We start from the raw sequence: 23,588 nt of genomic DNA, 5'->3' as shown, positions 1-23,588 counted from the left end.
TTTGAGTAGGATGGCCTACGGCAGCAGAAGACAATGAACATACACTCAACGCCATTCTATTAGGCACAGGAGGTGCCTAGTAAAGTGGCCACTGAGGGTACATTTACATGTAATAGGAATTTGCTGTGGTGTGTTGGTTAGGCTGCAGCATGCAACAAAAACAACAATGATCAACAATTATAAATAATTTATTTATCATATGTCTCCAAGTACCCCGAAACCTCATCTTTAGTAACTTCCACCCATTTCAATGCAATGAAATGTACTTGTCTTTCCCAGTGCTCACTGGAATGAGGATCCCACACCTCAATGAGCAACCTTGACCAATATCTCCAAGTACTTAATACTGAGAGGTGACTTGATAGAGGTGTATAAGATAATGAGAAGCATCGATCACTTTTTTTTCCCCCAGGGCAGAAATGTCAAACACTAGCGTTCTGTATTTTATACTGATTGGAGAAAAGTATAGGGGGAATATCAGAGGCACACAGAATAGAGGGTGGGAGTAGAAGGCCGAAGAATGGGGTTGAGAGGGATAATAAATCAGCCATGATGGAATGGTGGAGCAGATTCAATAGGCTGAATGGCCTAACTTTGCTCCTATGTTTTAGGTTCCTATGAGTGCATGGAATGCACTGCTGGGGTAGAGGCAGATACATTAGGGGCATTTAAGAAAATTTTAGATAAGCACGTGGATGACAGAAAAATGGAGGGCTATGTAAGAGGGAAGAGTTAGATGGAGTTTACAGTAGGATAAGATGACAGCACAGTATTGTGGGTCGAAAGGGCTGTAATATTCTATGGTCTGTGTTCTATAAGATGGTTAATCCATTTCTAAATTTCTTTAGGGTAGTCAAGGATTACCAGGTATCATTGGACCCAAAGGGGATCAAGGACCACCTGGGCCCCGTGGAGAGGTGAGTTAATTTTGAATTCTAATTGTTAGGAAAAGAGTTGGGCTGCTTTCACTGTTAAACAAGGAGGCCCCAAAAAATAGTCCCTTCAGCTTCTTTTGAGGCAAAACAAACCCTGCACACCCCAGCACTGAATCCAAAATTCACTGGAAGCTTGGAGAGAAAATTCCTCAACACTGAACTTCCCCTCCCTCCGTGCTTCCCTTGTCCATTCATTACCCCCCCCCAACTAATCTCTCTCCCTGTACTTGTCCGTGGAAGTGGCCTAAATGCTACACCTTCCCATATACCTCCTCACTCACCTCCATTATGTAACCCAAACAGTCCTTCCAGGTGAGAACACTTCACCTCCAAATCTGCTGGGATTTTGTGTCCGGTGCTCCTGATGCAACCTCCTCTACTCTGGTGAGACCCATCATAAATTGGGGAACTGCGTTGTCGAACTCCTCTGTACCATCTGCCACAGCAGAACATTCAGGTGGCTAAATATTTTAATTCTGATTCCTATTCCTGTTCCAACATGTCGATCCTTGGCCGCCTCTTGTGACAAGATGAGGGCACCCTCAGCTTAGAGGAGCAACGCCTTACATTACATCTGTGTTCCCTCCAATCTGATGACATGAATATCAATTTCTCCTTCCAGTGAACAAATCTACCCCCCCCCCCACCTTGCCACTCTGATATTTTATTTCTTCTTACCAGCCTTTTACTTCTCCCAGGTCCCTTTCTCCTACTGTCCACTCTGCTCTCCCATCAGATTCTTCCTTCTCCAGCCCTTGACATTTCCCATCAACCTGGCCTCACCTATCACCTTCCAGCCAGTGTTACGTACCCCGTAACTGGGCTGCCAAACCAGCAGAAATGGACCACTTAGTTGGAGTCTGGTTAACAGAAACTAATAAAGTTTTATTAAAGAAATGAGCAACACAATATTCTAATTGTAAGGATATAAATGCAACAGGTTAGCAATGATAAAACACACATGTACACAGAACTAGGATAATAGGAATTAATCAAGCTCTATCGCAGTCTAGGGGTAAAATGATCAGTCTCAAGTGACGCAGAGTTCAGTTCAGCTTAGTACAGTTCGCAATAATCGCTGTTGTGCCATTGGAGAGAGAGAGAGATAATATGCAAATCTGATTCAGACAGACCTTTGTTCTTCGCAGTTAGCTTTCGGGCGAACCCTTTTAATGTCTTCTGTGGTCACCGACTGTGACCCCTCCGTTCCAGATACGACCGTTCTTCCGCGGTGAACCCGGCACCCAGGCAAGGGCGGACACACACACCAGGTTCCCGCCGATCGTACCTTTTCACCCTGTGCGTCTATGGTCGGTTCCCGCGACCCGACCTCCAAACTCCCACCAACTTGTGGGGGCACACCACTTTTCCGGCGTCTCGTTATCTCATGATCTCGTGGTGTGTCCGCCCTTAGCGAACCTGTTCTTTTTATCCCTCTGCTGGGGTATTGCCTGTCCATCAAACTTCAAACAGTTCAGATTCAAAGCAACCGGTCTGTCAATACTCGGACTGGTGTCTCTTTTCGTTAATCTCTCTCCTCTCTCATTAACATTTTGAACGTTTCTCCATTTGTCTCCCTTATCTCTCTCATCAGCATCAATCTTCTGATAACTTGGTTTGTCGTCACACCCCTATCCTTCAAAGGATTTTTACCGGGATAAAAATTATAGGCATGAATACATTATTAGATACACACTAATATACAGGGTCATCAGCTATTCGGCTAATACAGATAACTTTAAGTTGTCAATACCTTGACAGACAGTCAGCAATCACATTTTCCGTTCCTTTTATATATGTTATTTTAATATCCTCTAAGACCAGGCTCCAACTTAGCAAACTTCATAGTGGCCAAAAACACTAATGGGTTGTGATCAGTGTAACTTCTCAGTGGTTTCCGTCCCGGACAAATATAACAAGGGTCATCCCGCACAAACCGCATTCTTTTGCAGGAGCTTAGTAAGAGGGAGGGTGATATCCGCAAAGTTTTTGCGAAACTTCCGATAGTCCCCCACCATCTCCAAAAACCTTCTCAGGGCTCTCTTGTCTATCGGGGTGGGGACTTCAGAGATAACCCGCACCTTAGCTTGCATCGGAGCCAGCTGCCCCTGTCCTACCACATACCCCAGATAAGTGACCTTCGCGTGGCCGAATTCACTTTTTGCGAGGTTCGCTGTCAGGCTGGCTTCAGCCAGCTTTTTAAACAGTTCCTCTACTGCCACAATGTGCCCCTCCCACGTGTCACTCCAGACCACTAAATCGCCAATATACGCTTCTGCCTTCTTTAGCCCTTTTGTCACTGAATTAATCATCCTATAGGGATGTTGCTCACTAGGCTTACCTGATGTGACAACAACACCATGTACCGGCTCTTTGCATCGCCTCGGGACAACCGGACATCCGTGTGCGTGCCGGTTAGTTAGCTTTGTCGGCAGCTTGCTTTGTTCGGGAGTTAAGTGAGAGAACTCATCAGCAAAGTTGGCCAAAACAATAGTGTTCTCCCATCTGGTCGGCACCATACTTATCTTTTTGAAATGGGTTTTCCCCTTATCAGGTGGCACCCTAGCCTCATTAATTTTCGTGATAACACCGACTAGGTCTGCTCATCTATCGTGGCAAGCTGTTAGCATATCAATAAGCCAGTAAGACTCCTTCATGATTCTATCGACTGTTTTCCTCACCCCAAAATGTCCACCGAGGGGTATCTTGTGGGCCAGGTTAAAAATCTCACCCCCATAAATTTTCGGCCCTATCACCCCCCATTCCTCATCTGCGGGCACAGTACTTGGTCTCCATTTCCTCCTTAGTACTCCCTCCTTCACATAATAGCCCACTGGCTCCCTTTTTAATTCTGCTTCGGAGAGAACTGTCCCCGTCAAAACCATCAGCTCCTCATCTCGTTCCTGTGCCTGTACAAAATCCTTCCTTGCTAATGATAAATCTACCTCAACTCCCTCACTTCCTTCTGTTTCACTACACTCCTTCTTTTCGCTTTCTAACCCCTCCTGGTACAAGGCTGGTAAAAATGTCTCCGCTAAATCTACATTCACTTCAGCAGCCTTTCTGGACATGCGCCGAGTCACTGCACAAACGGGATAAACCTGTGAGTCCATGGGCAGGGCCTCAATTCTGGCAGGCTGGCTTGTCAACTTTACTGCTGGGTACACCTCTCTGCCGGCGAGGTCATTACCGAGTAAGACCTCCACGTCTTCCATCGGTAGTTCGGGCCTCACCCCGATCATGACCAGTCCGGAGACCAAGTCGCTTTTTAGGTGTATCTGGTGCAAAGGTACTGCCTCAGTCCCTTTCCCAATGTCGTTTATCACACTGACCTCCCCAGTCTCGGTCTCTGAACTAAAGTCTAACACCCTCCTTAAGATCAATGACTGACAAGCTCCAGTGTCTCTCCAGATCAGCACTGGAACCGGGTTTGACCCCTCCTTCACTGACACCAATCCGGCCGAGATAAACCTCTCGCGCCCTTCCTGAACTCTAACAGACCTCTTCTCCCCTAGCAGTTTGTTTACCAGCTCAATACAGCCAGTCGGAACCACCGTTTTTCCTTTCCCCGTCTCCTTCTTTGGGGCAAAGCACCTGGACGCAAAGTGACCGGCTTTCCCACAATTATAGCATACGACCCCAGGAGACTTCCTACCAAACTGCTCCCGGTCTTCCTTATCCTTCTCACTAGTCCCCAGCTTACTTTCTGACTTTTCTGGCAGACTCTCTCCGCCCTCTTGACTACCCTTCTGGTAGCTTTTACTTGGGGTAAACTTCGCTTTGTGCGTTAACGCATATTCATCCGCTAACTTAGCAGTTGCGGCTAAGGTTTCTGCCTCTCTCTCATCTAGGTAGGGCCTCATACCTTCAGGGACACAACCTTTAAACTGCTCAATCAGCATTAGCTGTAGCAGTCTGTCATAATCCCCATTGACCCCTTTTGACACGCACCAAACCTCACAATACATCTGCATCTCACTGGCAAACTCTAAATACGTCCGGCCCCACTGCTTCCTCACATTCCGGAACCTCTGCCGGTATGCCTCCGGGACCAACTCATAAATCCTGAGTATCGCCTCTTTCACCACATCATACCTCTGGGCATCTTCTGCGGACAAGGCCGAGTAAGCTTGCTGGGCTTTTCCTTTAAGTACGCTCTAAAGCAAAACAGCCCACTTATCCCTCGGCCAGTCCTGACTTGTAGCAACTTTTTCAAAATGGAGAAAGTACTGATCAACATCGGCCTCCTCAAATGGGGGAACCAGCCTAATCTCCTGGGTCACCCTGAACCCTCCACCTTGGTTCGGCATTTGGCCCCTATCTAGTGCCATCCTTAACTTCTCAAGCTCGAACTCCCTTTCCTTCTCTCTCTCTTCGCGTTCTAACTGCCTCTCCCTCTCTTCTCGCTCCAGCTGTTTTACCCCGAACTCGTGCTCAAGTCTCAATTTTTCCATCTGCAGCTGTACTGCTTCTCCACCAGGTTTGCCCATAGATACCACCACCAGCTCCCCTTGGGGAAACACACCTTTAGATACATAATGCTCTATAATAGCTCTGTGCATCTCCACTCTCCTCATTGTCGACTTCCCCTTAAAAAGATTCAACCGTTTGGCCACAGTTGCCAATTCTGATTTCCTGGCATTCTCTAATGCCTCCAAGGTTGGCGCCTTTAGAAATTCCTCAATCTCCATTTCTGCTGTTTGCCCTTTCTTTCTTTCGGGAATTTTAACCCAATCAATTTACCCAGTCCCAAATTTGGTGTTCAAAATCGCGGACGAGATCTCCACTTATGTTACGTACCCCGTAACTGGGCTGCCAAACCAGCAGAAATGGACCACTTAGTTGGAGTCTGGTTAACAGAAACTAATGAAGTTTTATTAAAGAAATGAGCAACACAGTATTCTAATCGTAAGGATATAAATGCAACAGGCTAGCAATGATAAAACACATGTACACAGAACTAGGATAATAGGAATCAAACATGCTCTATCGCGGTCTAGGGGTAAAATGACGCAGAGTTCAGTTCAGCTTAGTACAGTTCGCAGCAATTGCTGTTGTGCCGTTGGAGAGAGAAAGAGAGCAAATGTAAATTTTGATTCAAACAGACCTTTGTTCTTCGCAGTTAGCTTTCAGGCGAACCCTTTTAATGTCTTCTGTGGTCACCGACTGTGACCCCTCCGTTCCAGATACGACCGTTCTTCCGCGGTGAACCCGGCACCCAGGCAAGGGCGGACACACACACCAGGTTCCCGCCGATCGTACCTTTTCACCCTGTGCGTCTATGGTCGGTTCCCGCGACCAGACCTCCAAACTCCCACCAACTTGTGGGGGCACACCGCTTTTCCAGGGTCTCGTGATCTCGTAGTGTGTCTGCCCTTAGCAAACCTGTTCTTTTTATCCCCCTGCTGGGGTATCGCCTGTCCATCAAACTTCAAACAGTTCAGGTTCAAAGCAACTGGTCTGTCAATACTCGGACTGGTGTCTCTTTTCGTTATCTCTCTCTCCTCTCTCATTAACATTTTGAACGTTTTTCCATTTGTCTCCCTTATCTCTCTCATCAGCATCAATCTTCTTGTAACTTGGTTTGTTGTCACACCAGCCTCTTTCCCTTCCTCCACCATTTTATTCTGGCTTCTCCCCCTTCTTTCTCAATCCTGAAGAAGGGCCCTTGGTCCAAAACATTGACTGTTTACTCTTTTTAATAAATGCTGCCTGGTCTACTGAGTTCCTCCAGCATTTTGTGTGTGTTGCTTTGGATTTCCAGCACCTCATGTTTGCAAAGAGTAGAAGTTCCTCTTCTCTGCTGCCCCTTGCTTTCCGCACCCAACCCTTCCATGTCTGATACCACTGATCCCCTCTTCCTTCACTTTCTCCCCACTAATTGCTGGCTACATCAGTGGCATTCAGCAGCCACTCGCTCAGATTTAGACCACAAGACAAGATTTGGGCATCTTCTCCTTGGCCTGGTGTTATTGAACACCTTCATTTGTATCAGAACATATTGACAACCCTTAACTGGATCCCAGCAACTGCCTGTAACCCAGAATTTTTGTGATTGCAGTATAGGAATTTCATCAGCCACCATCAATGGTCTGCAGTAGGATTGGGATGAACCAGTAGGAGTGATCAAAGTCAGAACATCATATCATGGGAAAGTTTGGCTCTGTAATTGAAAGGATTTGTTGATATACATATGTATTTTGTCATCTTCTGAATGGCCAGAGGATTGGAACAACCATAAAAGGAGGATGAATTGGCGATGGGAAGATCAATATTAGCACAGTAGTGTAGCGGTTAGCACAACACTATTACAGTGCTAGCGACCCGGGTTCAAACCTGCAGCAGTCTCTGAATTTGTCCGTACTCCCTATGACCACTTGTGTTTCCTCCGGGTGCTCTAGTTTCCTCCCGTATTCCAAAGACAAGACGTCCGAGTTTGTAAGCTAATTGATCGGGCCAGAAGGACATTCTACCATGCTGTATGCCTAGATAAAAATGAAGGAGTAACCACTGGATTATAACTGACATGTGAATTTGCCGGCGTGGATTTATTGAAAACTTTCATTCTATTGTAGTCAATTTCTGGACGTCCTGGAGAACCTGGACCAAAAGGAGAAAAGGTAACTAGAATTGAATTGAATTGAATTGACTTTATTTCTTATATCCTTCACATACATGAGAAGTAAGAATCTTAATGTTACATCTCCGTCTACATGTGCAATGTGCAATCATAGTAATTTATAAATAGAACAGTCAATGTAACATAGAAATACACTCAAATCAGTCTGATGGCCTGGTGGAAGAAGCTGTCCCAGAGCTTGTTGGTCCTGGCTTTTATGCTGCAGTACCGTTTCCCAGATGGTAGCAGCTGGAATAGATTGTGGTTGGGGTGACTCGGGTCCCCAGTGATCCTTTGGGCCCTTTTTCACACTTGTCTTTGTAAACGTCCTGACTAGTGGGAGGTTCACAACTACAGATGCGCTGGGCTGTCCACACCACTCTCTGCAGTCCTGTGATTGAGGGAAGTACAGTTCCCATACCAGGCAGTGATGCAGCCAGTCAGGATGCTTTCAGTTGTGACCCCTTAGAAAATCCTTAGGATTTGGGGGCCCATACCGAACTTCTTCAACCGTCTGAAGTTAAAGAAGTGCTGTTGTGCCTTTTTCACCACACAGCTGAGGGAGTCCCAATTAAGGAATGACCTGCAAAAGGAAGTGTTGACATAATTGTTATTGGACAGTTGGAGAGGTAGATGGATGAGAAAGGTTTGGAGCACGGGTTCCCAATCTAGGGTCCACGGATTCCTTGCCTAATGGTATTAGTCCATAGCATAAAGAAGGTTGGGAGCCCCTGGATTAGAGAGATATGGACCAAATACAGGCAAAATGGACTAGCTTAGATGGGCACTGTGCTCAATGTATACCAGTTGGACTGAAGGGCCTGTTTCTGTGCTGTAAGACTATACTTTTATTTTTTTCTTGTACATAGTTCTCGGCTGCATTCCTCAACTTGCATTGTTTAATTTAGGGAACATCTGGAGTTGTAATACCCGGAGCCTCAGGACAGAGAGGTCTGAAGGGTGAAGTGGTAAGTTGGTTCATTTTGTTATGAGTACCATACCATTCATACTGTAACCAAGAACCACCTGGATTTCAAAGCTATAATCACAAAATTCTGGGGGAACCCAGCAGGTCAAGCAGCATCTATGGAAATGAATAAAATGTCAACATTTAGGGCCAAGACTCTGAATAAGACTGCATGGAGGTTAGCATAATGTTATTACAGCACCCATCTCCTGGGTTTAATTCCACCACCCCCTGTAAAGAGTTTGTATGTTCTCCTTGTGACCACGTGGGTTTCCTCTGCATGCTCCAGTTCCCTTCCACATTCCAAAGATGTGCGGGTTAGTAGGCTAATTGTTCACATGGGTGCCATTGGGCGGCACAGGCTCGTTGGCCCAGGAGGGCCTGTTACTGTGCCTTATCTCAGAATAAATATACGATAAAAGTGTACAGAGCTTTGCAGGAAGAACATGTGGCAGTATGCATAGAGCCTGATCTCATTGTAGGAAGAACACACTTGCCCAAAAGTTCACTGGATGAGGGGGGGTCCCAGGTTAAGAGATTGAGTAGAATTAGCCTGTACCCTCAAGTGTTAAGAAGATGGCCTTCTGAGTTTCAGAGTCAAAGTTTTTAGAGGGCTTGAGAGTCCAGGAATAAAACATGAGTAGAAGGCAGGCCTTGAAAGAAGTTGATTAGAACAAGTCTCTTTACTTAGTTGCAAAGCTCAGGGACTCCCTGCCCAAGTCCTTGACAAAGCTCAGGGACTCCCTGCCCAAGTCCTTGACATAACTCTGGGATACTGTGATCCTCTCCAAGCTGATCGCCAAACTTCGCCAGCTTGGTATCAGCTCATTCCTCTGCAATTGGACCTTGGAATTTCTGACTAACAGATCCCAATCAGTTAAGTTATACAACCTCTCCTCCTCCACTCTCACCCTGAACACCGGCATGCCTCAAGGCTGTGTGCTGAGCCCTCTTCTGTACTCCCTTTTCACCTATGATTGCGTTCCTGTACATGGTTCTAACTCCATAATCAAGTTCGCAGACGACACCACGGTGGTTGGCCTGATCAGAGGGGATGATGAGACGGCCTACAGGGACGAGGTCCAGCACCTGGCCACGTGGTGTGCCAACAACAACCTGGCCCTTAACACCCAGAAGACCAAGGAGATCATTGTGGACTTCAGGCATGCTAGAAGCCACACTCACATCCCCATCTACGTCAACGGAGCTGTAGTGGAGCGTGTATCAAGCTTCAAATTCCTTGGGGTCCACATTTCCGAGGATCTCACCTGGTCCCTGAACTCCTCCATCCTGATCAAAAAGGTGCAACAGTGCCTTTACTTCCTGCGGAGCATTGAGAAAGCTCACTTCTGTCCCAGGATGCTGACTGACTTTTACAGCTGTACCATTGAGAGCATACTCACCAACTGCCTCTCAGTGTGGTATGGCAATTGTCCCGTATCGGACTGCAAAGCACTCCAGCGTGTGGTGAAAACTGCCCAGTGGATTATCGCCACCCAATTGCCCACTATTGAGAACATCTATCATAAACGCTGCCTGGGCAGGGTGAAACACATTATCAGGGATGCATCTCACCCTAACCATGGACTTGTTACTCTCCTCCCATCCAGTAGGCGCTACAGGAGCCTCTGCTTCCGCACCAGCAGGCACAGGAAGAGCTTCTTCCCTGAGGCTGTGACCCTGCTGAACCTCACATCACAGCGCTAAGCAGTATTGCACCCATATTGTACTGTCTCAGTACTTTTATATTTGTGTGCTGTAGCACTTACTTTTTATTCACAGTTATTTTGTAAATAACACTATTCTTTGCATATCTGGTTAGATGCTAACTGCATTTCATTGGCTTTGTTTCTGTACTTGGCACAATGACAATAAAGTTGAATCTAATCTAATCTAATTCCCTGCCCAAATCCTTGACAAAGATCAGGGACTCCCTGCCCAAGTTCTTGAGTATATTCCATGTCAAAGTTGAAAGGTTTTCAGTTTCTTAAACAAACCAGTGACATATGGGGTTTGGATGGAAGATGCTCATGGATCTGCCATGTTGCTACTGAATACATGAGGAAGATTAAAGGACTCAATGACTTCCTCTTGCTCCTGTTTCACATATTTATTATGTACAGTATTTCATGGAAGGATGTTGTTAAGATTAATTAGTTCCATGGACATTAATAAGTACTGTAAAATAGAATGACTAGATTTTTGTGTTTTCAATTATAACAAGGTGTTCCAAGATAAATTTAGGTCAATAGGGGACAGTATCACTTACTTTAGTGGAGACAGACTTGCTACCACACACAAACTGCTGGAGGAACTCAGTAGATCAGGCAGCGTCTACGGAGAGAAATAAACAGTCAATGTTTCTGGCTGAAACCCTTCATCAGGACTGGAAAAGAAGGGGGAAGAAGCCAGAATAAGAAGATGGGGGAGGGGAGGGGAAGGAGTTGGAGAAATATGATGGCTTGAGACCAGGTAAGGAGGAAGGTGGGTGGGTGAGGAAGCAGGATGAAGTAAGAAACTGGGAGATGATAGGTGAAAGAGGTAAAAGAGAGTGGACAATGGGAGAAATGGAAGGAGGAGGGGAACCAAAGGGGGGTGATGGGCAGCTGAGGAGAAGTGGTGAGAGAGTAAGCAGAATGGGGAATGGAAAAAGAGAGAAAGGAGAGGGGGAAGAAATTACCAGAAGTTATGCAAATTAATACCATCAGTTTGGAGATGACCTAGATGGAATATGAGGTGTTGATCCTCCAAGCTGAGTGTTGCCTCACCGTGGCAGTACAGGAAGCCATAGACTCGCATGTCTGAATGGGAAGTCAAATTGAAATGGGTGGCCACCAGGAAATTAGTCCTGTTCTAGTTTCTTAGACATGAAGATTCTCTTATTGTTTGAGGTGCAAATGCAAAAAGCTTGTGATGTTAACACAAGTGAGATTAATGAGCGTTTTAATTTATTTTCCCTCCAGGGTATGAAAGGTGACCAAGGTCCAGCAGGCCCAAGGGGACAGAAGGTACAGAATCAAAGATCTGAGTGTGTGACGTAAAAAGTCGCAGTGCATAACTTTGGAATCCTTTTCATCTAAATAGATTAAAAATCAAGAAGAGCTTGTCAGCAAGTATAAAGTAAAGGAATCTTCCAGCAGCAAAACTAATCCAAAATCAAAACCAAAAACTCTGCCACTTGCCTGCGACTGTACAAACTGTTATACTTGTGTGATACGCCCACAGCTTCAATAATTGCTCCCAAAGTCAAATCCTTTATTCAATCCTTTATTAGCAATGAGTAAAGATACAGTTAAGCATTGCTGAGTGTTGTGTCAGTGGTCAGCAAAAGATACAATCTCCGCCTGTCCCAAGCTAAAATCTGCCCTGAAATAAGCAGGAAAACGTAACATTCTTTTTGCTTTTACCATACCATAATACACGCACAACACAGAATACAAAGCGGATAGAGAACAGATACATGGTTCCTATAAATCTCTTTCACTTGCGATAGTAGTTCAGTGGACGATATGTTTCTGCAGCCAGTTATATGACCAGCCAATATATTTTTCCCTTTGTTGAAACCAGTAGGACAGAAAGTAGTTGGATATTACCACCAGTGGTTGAATTATCCTTCAAGAGGGCATTGGTCCCACTAGAACCCTACCTGTCTTCTTCTTACTACTATCACAATCAAGGGGTGGTACACAAGCCTGAAGGCACACATTCAACCTTTTTGGAACAGATTATTACCTCCACCATCAGGATTCTGAGTGGACAGTGAACCCATGAACACTACCCCACTATTTTTGGTCTCTTTGGCACTTAATTTATACAAATAAGCAGAGCAAAAGGTGTGTGTGTGGTTCCTTAAGATTGTTAAAGCCAGAGGAGGCAGTGGAGATAAACTCCCACTACCCCTATTAAATGCTCCCTGTAGCGTGCATCACCAATAACCTCTGACAAGCAAGTCCAGCTCCTGGCCTTCATGTGCGGCTTAGCTACTAAGCCCGGCAGAACCATTTCTACTGACAGGACAAGGGGCAAAGTTGGGTTACTGGAACCTTAAATCCAGTCGCTTCAGGCAGATGGGCTCATCAGCTGTGGTTGTCAGCTCATCTAGGAGAAGGAAAACTGTGATCTCAAATCTCTTCTGCCTTGTGGTTATACCCTCTCACGGGGAAGGCTTATATATGCATACACACCTATTACGATGTACTGCTACCGCAAAACCACACATTTCACAGTGGCTTAAGGGATGGGCAGGTGAGGTGATAGCTGGCAAATGACCTGCTATTAGTCACCATGGTCAGCATGGGCTGGTTGGGCCAAAGGGCCTATATCTGTGCTGTATTGTTCGATAGCTATGACTATAAATGCTGCTTGTTTCTGGCCAGATTTGGCCTTGCATCAAGAGGTGCTAAACCAAGATGGGTTCTGGGAGGGGTGCACTTGTTCACAGCCTGGGCAGTAAGGGTGAGATTTTCAGGATCACCATCAGGTTTATTATCACTGACATATGTCACAAAATTTATTGTTTTGTGCAGCAGGGCAGTGTAACACATAAAAAATTTCTACATGTTACAAAAGTATAAAAAATAAATAGCACAAAAAAAGAGAAAAGTAGCATTCATGGGACATTAAGAAATCTGACTGTGAGGGGAAGAAACTGTTCCCAAATTACTGAGTGTGTATTCTCAGCCTCCTGTACCTCATTCCTTGATGGTAGAAATGAAGAGGCATGTTCTAGGACCTGAAGGTCTTCAATGGTGGATGCCACCTTCTTGAGGCCACACCTTTTGAAGATGTCCTTGATGGTGGGGAGAGAAAACCCACTACCCCAACCTTATTAATGTCTCTGCCTCCAGTGCTCTGCCCCCAACTTCTAATTAATGCTAAACTTCTCACTAGGGCTTTGGACGTCCAGTTCTTCCTGGCCAAATGCTGAAGGATGTTTCTCTACCTTAAAGACGTTTATAGAGTCCAATGGTCTGTTAATGGCTATCTTATCACACTCATCCTCTGTTGGATTAAACTGGAGAATCTTTGTTTTCTTTCACTGTTGATTACGGTGAAGATTTAAACCTGTTTTCTCTCATTCAAGGGTGGACAAGGTGAACCTGGAGAGCCTGGACAGGATGTGAGTAGTCAATGGATTTACCTGGTTTGCTGTCTTCATTGTGAATAAGAATTGCTAAGTGATAAGTAGTTATTTTAAAGACAAGAATTTCTTTAGGAAGAGAAGGGTACATGTACACGTTTTTTAAAAAAAACACACTTGGACAGTGTACTCTATTAGATCAATTGCAAGAACGTGGCAAGTGTGATTGTGGCCAATCGGTTGGGCCTCCCAGGCGTGGAGGGCTCTCTTTGGTCGTGGGTTTTTGAGTACATATGTTTTCGTCTTGGCAGGCCCGGTTTGTTGCTTCCACTCTGAGTTACTCAGTGTGTACTGGTACTAACATGACTCAGTAAAAACTTTTAATCGTACTACGCTGTTGTTCTTGCCCTGCGCATACCTAATAGGCAGGTACAGAAATAAGAAGGGATGGAAAGCTATGACCCAAAAACAAGCAAATGGGATTAGCATAGATATCTGACTTGGATAGGATGAACAGGTTGGGCAGAAGGACTTGTTTCCATGCCATGTGGTACTGAATCTCTGAGAGTAGAGACATGGCCCTTACTCAATAGCACTGATAGCTCTGGAGAGTATTGATTACCAGTTGTAATTGCCTCTACACGTTCCTTTTCAAAGTAATCAATAAAACCAAATGTGAGGAGTTCTGATACTGTTGCGTGCATTTGGAGTTAATTGATATGTTGATCCATGTGCCTATCTAAGAGTCTCATGGGGACATTTAAGAGACTTAGGCAGCAGGCACATGGGTGACAGAAAAATGGAGGGCTATGTGGAAGGGAACATTAGATTGATCCTAGTCTAAGTTGAAAGGTTAATACAACATCGTGGGCTGAAGGACCTGTACTGTACTGTCATGTTCCAATGTCTGTTCGACGATATGTTCCAGAACAACTAGGTGTTTCTGTCCAGTCATCAGAGATATCAAAATGACAACGATTCTGTGTTAACTCTGAGCTCAGACTCACTGCTGTACTCTGGTCCTGAGAAGTCCTGTACTATCAGAATTGTTGCTTTGGGCGAGACTTTAAGTACAGATCTCATCTTTCCTCTGATGGTCTACTCTAATCTATACCTGTCATCGTTTTATAAACTTCTGTCAGTCCTCTCCTCAGCCTACAACACTCCAGGGGAAACAGTCCAACTTTTTGCAAAGAAGTAGTCTAATTGTGAAAGAGCTTTCACTAGCTTTTTACTATTAAATAAAGTCAAAAGGAATCGGGGTAGGAGTAGTCCCCTCGGCCCTTCAATCCTACCCTGCCATTCAGCATGATCTACCCAAGGCTTCAGTTCAACCACGGTACCAATTTCACATAGCCCTCAATTCCCCAATCTTTTAAATATTTATCTCCCTCCACTTTAAAGTCCACAAGACTTAAATATTAATGACACGGTTCCACCTTTATGTGCCTGCAGGACACTTCACATGGGGTGTGGAGAGCCTGTTGTTCAAATCATACTCCTTTCAATGTATTTTAATAACTATTTTTATTGCAGGGTCCAAGAGGCTCATTTGGACTCAAAGGCAATAAGGTAAATGATGTCTATGCTTTGACTGCTTCAGTATTACTGACGGTAACCAGAAAGTGCCTGCCCACATTTCCACCGATATCAGATCATTATTGTGGGATCTTGCTGTGCATGAATATGGCTGCTTTAAGTTTTCCCTTGATGGTAAAGGACTTTGGGATGGACTGAGGTCAGCAAAGGGGTGATAGAAATGTAAGTCTTGCTCCAGTGTGTGGGCATCTGGCCAAGTGGTTAAGGCATTGGACTAGCGACCTGAAGGTCGTGAGTTTGAGCCCCAGCCGAGGGAACATGTTGTGTCCTTGAGCAAGGCACTTAATCACACATTGCTCTGCGACGATACTGGTGCCAAGCTGTATGGGTCCTAATGCCCTTCCCTTGGACAACATCAGTGTCCTGGAGAGGGGAGACTTGCAGTATGGGCAACTGCTGGTCTTCCATACAACCTTGCCCAGGCCTGTACCCTGGAGAGTGAAGACTTTCCAGGCGCAGACCCAAGGTCTTGCAAGATTAATGGATGGCTTGCTCCAGTATGGGAAGGGAGGTTCAGCATACCAGGACTGATTCAGCTGCAATTAGTGACTTAAAGAAACTCAAAAGTACGTGGGGTATAAATCACCTTATGCTACCCTGAGATTAATTTTCTTGCAGGCATTCATAGTAGAACAAAGAAATCCAATAGAATCAATTAAAAACTACACACAAAGACTGGCAAATCAACCAATGTGCATACAACAAACTGTGCAAATACAAAGTAACCAAATAATAAACAAACAAACAAATAAATAAATAAATATGCCGAGGGCGAATTTTGTCGTGAGTCCATAGGCTGTTGAATCAGTTTAGTGTCAAGGTGAGTGAAGTTATCCGTGCTCTTTTAGAAACCTGACAGCTGAAGGATGGTGTGGGACCTAAGGCTTCTGTACCTCCCTCCTGATGGCATAAGTGAGAGAAGATCATGTCCTCGCTGGTGGGCATACTTAATTCTGGTTATGATTGTCTGATGGTATGTACAGGGGCGAAAGAGCCTCATCCACAAGATATAGGAGCAAAATTAGGCCATTTGGCCCATCGAGTCTGCACCACCATTTCATCATGGCAGATCCATTTCCCTCTCAGCCCTGGTCTCCTGCCTTCTCCCCATAGCCCTTCATGCCCTGACTAATCAAGAGCCTATCTACCTCTACCTTAAATATACCCAATGACTTGGCCTCCATAGCCACCTGAAGCAACAAATTCTACAGATTCAACACTGTCTGGCTAAAGAAGTTTCTCCTCACCTCCATTCTAAATGGACGACCCCTCTATTCTGAGGCTTTGTCCCCTGGTTCTAGACTTCCCCTCCATAGGAAACATCCTCTCCACATCCACTCTATTGAGACCTTTCAACATTCTATAGGTTTCAATGAGATGCCCCCTCATTCTACTAAATTCCAGTGAGTACAGGCTGAGAGTCATCAAACACTCTTCATATGATAAGCCTTTCAATCCCAGAATCAGTTTCGCCCACGGAATGCAAAATGAGAAATCCTGTTGAGAACAGTAACAGCATTCAAAGTACATTTATTATCGAAGTATGTATACCATATACAAACTTGAGATTAATTTTCTTGTAGGTACCCACAGGAAAATAAAGAAATAAAATGGAATCCATGAAATCCCATACATGACAAAAGTAGAGTCCCTGCAAATGAATCTATAGGTTGTGAAGTCAGTTTAGTGCTGAGGCAAGTGAAGCCATTCATGCTGGTCCAGGAACTCGATGGTAATAGGGCAACAATTGTTGCTGAATCTGTTGATGCGAGAGCCAAGACTCCGATGGTAGTAGCAAAAAGAGTGGGAGAGGAAGCAAGACCAACTGGTTGTTAACCCTTGTCTATGTACAATCTGCAGCCACATTGACTTGCCCCCCAATTTCCTCATAAATCTGTGGAGGAAAACTTCAAGCCATTTTAAAATGAGTCTTCCTCCTTAATCCTAAATTATGATCCAGAAGGTGAGAGCGACCACTAGTATTCAGCCTGGTGGTAACCCATAATTTCAATACTTTTTCTGGGTCTTCTTCAGTTCCCTAATCTGAAAACTGAAAGAAACTCACACGCACCAGTGATCTGTTCCATATTCTACAAATTGTAACTCTTCCATGTGTCCTACAGTCTGCATTGTAGTGGGGGAGTCTAGGACTGGAGGGCACAGCCTCAGAATAGTGGGACATCCATTTAGAACAGAAGTGTTGAGTACTCAATAGGCCAAATGGTCTAATTCTGTTCCTGGCCCTTGTGGTCTTATATGTAGCCTCTCCCCTCACGACTCCTGTAATCTGCTCCAACTCTTCAACCTTCCCTGTTCAAACATGGCAGACGTTGCTGAATGTTATCAGGAAGAGGACTGTTTGCTGGTATTCCATAAGACCATAAAACATGGGAGCAAAATTAGGTCATTCAGCCTATCAAAATCTGTTCCACCATTCAGTCATGGCTGATTTATTATCCCTCCCAACCTGATTCTCCTGCCGTCTCCCCGTAACCTTTGACACCCTTGCTAATCAAGAACCTATCAATCTCCACTTTAAATATACCCCATGATGGCCTCCATGGCCATCTGTGGAAATGAATTCCACAGATTCACTATCCTCTAGCTAAAAGAAATTCTTCCACATCTCTGTTCAAAATGGACACTCCTCTATTCTGAAGATGTGCGCTCCAGTCCTAGATTCCCCCACTATAAGAAACATCCTCTCCACATCCACGCTATCTAGACCTTTTAATATTCAATAGGTTTCAATGAGATTCCCCCTCAACTCCAGTGAGTACAGGCCCACAGCCATCAGTTGATCCTCATACATTAACACTTTCATTCTAGGAAACATACTTGTGCATCTCTCCAATGCCAGCATATCTTTTCTTGGATAAGGGGCCCAAAACTGCTCACAAAACTCCAAATGCAGTCTGACCAATGTCTTGTAAAGCCTCAGCGCTTTGTTTTTATACTTCAGTTATCTGGAAATGTTAACATTGCATTTGCCTTCCTTACCACTACATCTTCACCTCCAATGGCTAAGGAATGTGGATGTCAACAAAACGAGGATTGTCCATCATCCCAAAACCTTCTTTACATCAATGGTTCAGTAGCACATTTACCAAATGAGTTACAGAGATAGCTGTTAATCAGTTCTTCTGCTGAAAGTTTGTTCAGAAACTAAAATAGTGAAGGTACGAGATTAAAGATTCAAGGTGGTTTAATGTCATTTCCAGTACACAAAATGTAAAGGAGAACAAAATAATTGTTACTCCGGATCCAATGCAGTACAAAAAAACATAATAAGAATACAAAATGTAACAAACACGATAAATATAAATACATATAATAGCTTATATACATAGATTGATGGTATGTGTATGAAGTGACGCTAGGTACAGGAGTGTCTGCTCAAAAGGTGACGCGCAGGAAATTATAAAGTGATTTTGGTTGGAGGTGTGGAAGGGTGGGTTAGTGGGTGGAGGTGTTGATCAGCCATACTGCTTGGGGAAAGTATTTGTTTCTGACTCTGGGGGTCCTGGCATTGATGCTATGTAGTCTGATGGGAGTGGGACAAACAGTCCATGAGCAGGATGGGTGGAATCCTTTATGATATTGTTGGCCTTTTGCCAGCACCTTTCTGTACACGTCTTTGATGGCAGGTAAGCTGGTGCAGGTGATGCATTGGGCAGTTTTGAAATACGGCTTTTTTGTGACCTATCTCAAATTTTCCTCCTCATAGGGTGAAACTGGCATTGGATTACCTGGATCCTCAGGACTACCTGGTCCTCCAGGACTTAAGGTATTTGATGTGCTCATTGATTATTCCTGTTGTGTGACTATCCAGAAACCTGTAAAAGAAAGTCTTCAACATTGCATAATCTGCAGATGCTAAGAATTGGAAACTAAAACCAAAAATTGCCACACAAACTCAGCCAGTCAGCCAGCATCTACTGAAAGAAAAGAAGTTTCAAGTCTGGCATCCTTCGGGGAAGGAGAGAAATGTTAGTCTAGGTAGCAGAGAAGGTGGGGGAGGGTGACAGAGGAACTAAGGGAATTTCTCTGACAGGGACTCAGTTTTGCCGGAATCTGGAGTGGAAAAACAAACTGCTGGAGAAACTCAGTGGGTCAGACAATGTCATAGAGAACATAGAAAAGTACAGCACATAAACAGGCCTTTTGGCCCATCTAGTCCATGCAGAGCCATTTGTAGAGCCATAGGAATGGCAGACAACTTGGGCCAAGCCCGGAGTCATGGTGTCAACTCAAAGTGCCAACCAAGCCTTTGCTTCTATGAAAACTGCCTGACCTGTGAATTTCCTCCAGCAGTTGTTTACTTGTCTCTGATAGAATGAAAGTTCAAAATAGATTTTATTATGAAAGTGCATGTATGTCACCATATACAATCCCTGAGATTCATTTTCCTGTGGGCATACTCAGCAAATCTATAGAGTAGTAACTATAACAGAATCAATGAAAGATTAACCAGAATGCAGAAGACAACAAAGTGTACAAATGCAAGTATAAATAAATGATAAATATCTAGAACATGACATAATGAGATAAAGAGCCCTTAAAAGTGAGACCATTGGTTGTGGGAACATCTCAATGGATAGGAAACTGAGTGTAGTTATCCCCATTTATTCAAGAGCCTGATGGTTGAAAAGTAGCAACTGTACTTGAACCTGGTGGTGTGAGTCCTGAGGATCTTGTATCTTCTATGTGATGGCAGTAGTGTGAAGTGTGGTGGGGATCTCTGATAATGGGTGCAGCCTTTCCATGACAGTGCTTCATGTAGACATGCTTAATGATTGAGACAGCTCTACCTGTGATGGATTGGGCTGGATCCATTACCTTCTGTAGGATCCTCTGTTCAAAGGCATGGTGTAGGTTTATGATGAAGTTTTTTTATTTTGATCTGGTGTTTTAAATAAGCTATCTTCAGTCATACCAATAAATGAGAAATGAATACTATAACAGAAGAGGTTCTAATGATGCTGGAAATGCAGAGCAGGACACACAAAATGCTGGAGGAATTCAAAAGGTCACACAGCATCTATGGAGAGGAATAAACAATCGATGTTTTCATCCAAGACCCTTCATCAGGACTGGAAAGGAAGTGGGGAGAAGCCAGATTAAGAAGGTGGGGAGGAGGGGAAGGAGTACAAGCTGGCATGTGATAAGTGAGACCAGGTGAGGGTGAAGGGATATGAAGTGAGAAGATGGAAGGTGAGAGGTGGAAATGGTCAAGGGCTGAAGATGTAGGAATCTGATAGAAGAGGAGAGTGGACCATGGGAGAAAGGGAAGGAGAGGGGGACACCAGAGGGAGAGAATGAATCCCATAATCTCCTTTGCTTAGGAAGGTTTATTTGAAGGACTGTTGTTTGAAAATGTTTGGAATATTTCTCCTCGTCAGTTTATGTCAGCAGAATTTCTATATAACTCTACCATGGTGCATTTCAGCACTGCTGGTAGTGGACAGCGCAGATCCATGGCTAGACAGCTGATCTGGTCAATGTGTTGTTGGATACCCTTTCTAAACCATGTTCAGAATTTGCAGAGCAAGAGACAGCACATGAACGAGGGCTGGTCGAGGTTTTCTTGGATATTGGCTGTGCATGGATCCCATCAAAAGAACGCAAGAAACTTTATTAAAACAGCCAGCCTGGGTAACTGCTCTTGCCACTCGCCAATGTTAATGTCCTCACCAACCCCTAAATATTGCCCAGGAATTTGCTACTCTCTCCACCACAAATATGGTGCCAGCTGCCTCTAACAGATTGGTGCCACCAAGCCCAATGCCCAAACTCAGCCTGTGCCCAAGCAAAGCCAAATTGTTGCAAACATTCATTGCCATTCATGGCCATTTTCCTTTCCCAACGTCTTTCAGATGGGAAATCCAGAGCAGTGCACACAAAATGCTGGAAGAACCCAGCAGGTCAGGCAGCATCTATGGAGAGGAAAAAACAATTGATGTTTTGGTCAAGACCCTGCAGCAGGACTGGAAAGGAAAGGGGAGAAGCCAGAATAGGGAGGTGGGGGGAGGAGAAGGAGTACAAGCTGGCATGTAATAAGTGAGATCAGGCAAGGGCAAAGGAGGTGGGTGGGTGAAGGGATATGTAGTGAGAAGATGGGAGGTGAGAGGTGGAAATGGTCGAGAGCTGAAGACAAAGGAATCTGTTAGAAGAGGAGAGTGGATCATGGGAGAAAAGGAAGGAGAGGGCCCCAGAAGAGGGGAATGATTCCCATAATTTTCTTTGAAAATTTGGGAGGACTTCCGGGTCATCAAGGGAATGGCGGCGTAAGGAAAAGGTCTCTCAACAAAAAGAAGGTAAACTGCCCCAAAATCGAATTTAGACAAATACTTAATATTGCATAACTATATTAATAAAAGGGGCAAGGATGATGTCTAAGAACAAGATTAAAAAGTCCGCTCAGAAGGCTGATAAACACAAAGAGACGCAGCAAGGCGACGGGCCTAGCTCCCCCACGGCAAGCCAGGACGAAGATAATGAGGGGGAATCGGTCACTCTGTCTTTGATTCTCGGAGAGATTCGCGAGTTCCGACAAGATAACAACAAACAGCTGGAGGATATTAAAGGAGAAATAGTAAAAACTAACTCGCGGATAGATGAAGCCGAAGCGAGGATTGTTGGAATTGAAGAGAAGCTACAAAACGCAGAGGAAGTGATAGCAGAAATGCTAAAGCTGCAAGAGCAGCTCCAGTGGAAACTAACAGATTAAGAACGCCGCTCAAGAAGGGAGAATGTGAGGATCTACGGAGTTCCCAAAGGAACTGAAGGTAAACCCGGGTTGATGATTTCCTTCGTGGGGAAGCTGCTTAGAGAGAACCTTGATATACCGGCCGCAAAAGACATACAGATAGAAAGGGCTCACCGTGCGTTGGCACCACAGCCTCCTGTAGGCGCCCAACCCAGATCGATTCTGGTCAGATTTCTCAGTTACAGAACGAAGGAAGAGGTGCTTAAAAGGGCATGGCAAAAGAAAGGTTTCATGTGGAGCAACTGTAAAATCAGTTTAGACCACGACTACGCACCGGGGATTCTTGCCAGACGGAAGGAATATGTGGAAACACGGAGGGTCCTGAAGGAAAACAACATCAGATTTCAGACCCTGTATCCAGCTCAGCTGAGAGTCTTTTACGACGAAGGGACTAAAACTTACACTATGGTGGAGGAGGCAACGTTGGACCTGGCGGACCGGGGACTACCTATTAAAGTTATCACCCAACCGGAGTTGCTACTGGAGAGGATTCGGCAGAAGTCGTGGCAGTCAGTGGGGCGAGGACGCTCCACACGAACCAGAGTGTCAAACTACAAGGAAAAGCTGCAAATATTCAGACGCGTATGTAAAGAGAATACAGACTAATTAAGAGAAATGACTGAAAAGAGCAATTCGGACTTAAAGGTAAAATGGAAGCTGGTATCTGAAAATAAACTAGACGGAATAACTTGAATGATAGCAATATGGTCGAGACATAAATAGGAGAAAATTCTCTATGATTATTCAAACTGCTGAGGGCCCTCTAACACAGGGTGAAGATAGAGGTTATCCCTCTGAACTGAGGCGGGTCGGTGCTCAGGCCTCACTGTGGGAAGTCGGGAAAAATTCTCAAATGTTATACGTTCAAAAATGTCTAGGGTGTGGTTATATGTCTTGGTTTACTGTTGAGAAAGGATTGCTTACTGTTTGGTTAGAAAAGGAGAGTTTTTTTCTACTAGAGAAAAATGCAAACTGAATTGGTAAAAATAATTTCCTATAATGTTAATGGGGTTTTGAATCCAATTAAAAGAAATAAGATTATGTTTAAATTGAAAAAAGAGAGGGCACAAATAGCTTTCCTCCAGGAAACACATATGAGCCAATCTGAACATGGAAAATTAAAAAGAATGGGCTTTAAGTATGTATTTTATTCATCATATAAATTGAGTCACAAAAGAGGGGTAGCTACTTTAATATCAAGTATTCTTAATTATGAACATATTTCAGAGACTAAAGACAAAGATGGACGGTTTGTAAAAATTACATGAAGAATAGAAGGTACAGAAATAACATTGCTGAATGTTTATGCTCCTCCAGGTTGTGAATTGTCATTTTATAGACACATTTTTGACCTAATGGTCAGTTCTCAAGGGGTAGTAATTTGTGGAGGGGATTTTAATATTAGATTAAATCCTGTATTAGATTCTTCAAGACTAGTTACTCAGAATAAACCTCTGACTCAGAAAATGAATTTATTGATGGAGGAGTTGGGAATTATAGATGTGTGGAGGGAATTACACCCCACTAGTAAAGCCTTTGACAAGGTCCCGCATGGGAGGTTAGTTAGGAAAATTCAGTCGCTAGGTATACATGGAGAGGTGGTAAATTGGATTAGACAT

At 44.3% G+C, this 23,588-nt stretch overlaps 1 protein-coding gene across 1 annotated transcript in view; it reads left to right on the top strand.

Annotated features, from left to right (window-relative positions):
• col7a1l (collagen type VII alpha 1-like) overlaps positions 1–23,588 on the top strand; it is a 363,635-nt gene that overhangs the window by 291,996 nt on the left and 48,051 nt on the right. The window contains exons 93-99 of the mRNA XM_072281015.1: positions 849–917; positions 7,511–7,555; positions 8,463–8,522; positions 11,485–11,529; positions 13,605–13,640; positions 15,138–15,173; positions 18,928–18,987. Of these exons, the coding sequence (XP_072137116.1) occupies positions 849–917; positions 7,511–7,555; positions 8,463–8,522; positions 11,485–11,529; positions 13,605–13,640; positions 15,138–15,173; positions 18,928–18,987 (351 nt within the window). The remainder of the gene's footprint in view (positions 1–848; positions 918–7,510; positions 7,556–8,462; positions 8,523–11,484; positions 11,530–13,604; positions 13,641–15,137; positions 15,174–18,927; positions 18,988–23,588) is intronic.

Source organism: Mobula birostris, chromosome 16, assembly GCF_030028105.1.
Source record: "Mobula birostris isolate sMobBir1 chromosome 16, sMobBir1.hap1, whole genome shotgun sequence".
In the NCBI taxonomy this organism is placed as follows: domain Eukaryota; kingdom Metazoa; phylum Chordata; class Chondrichthyes; order Myliobatiformes; family Myliobatidae; genus Mobula; species Mobula birostris.
This window is presented reverse-complemented; position numbering and strand designations above follow the sequence as displayed.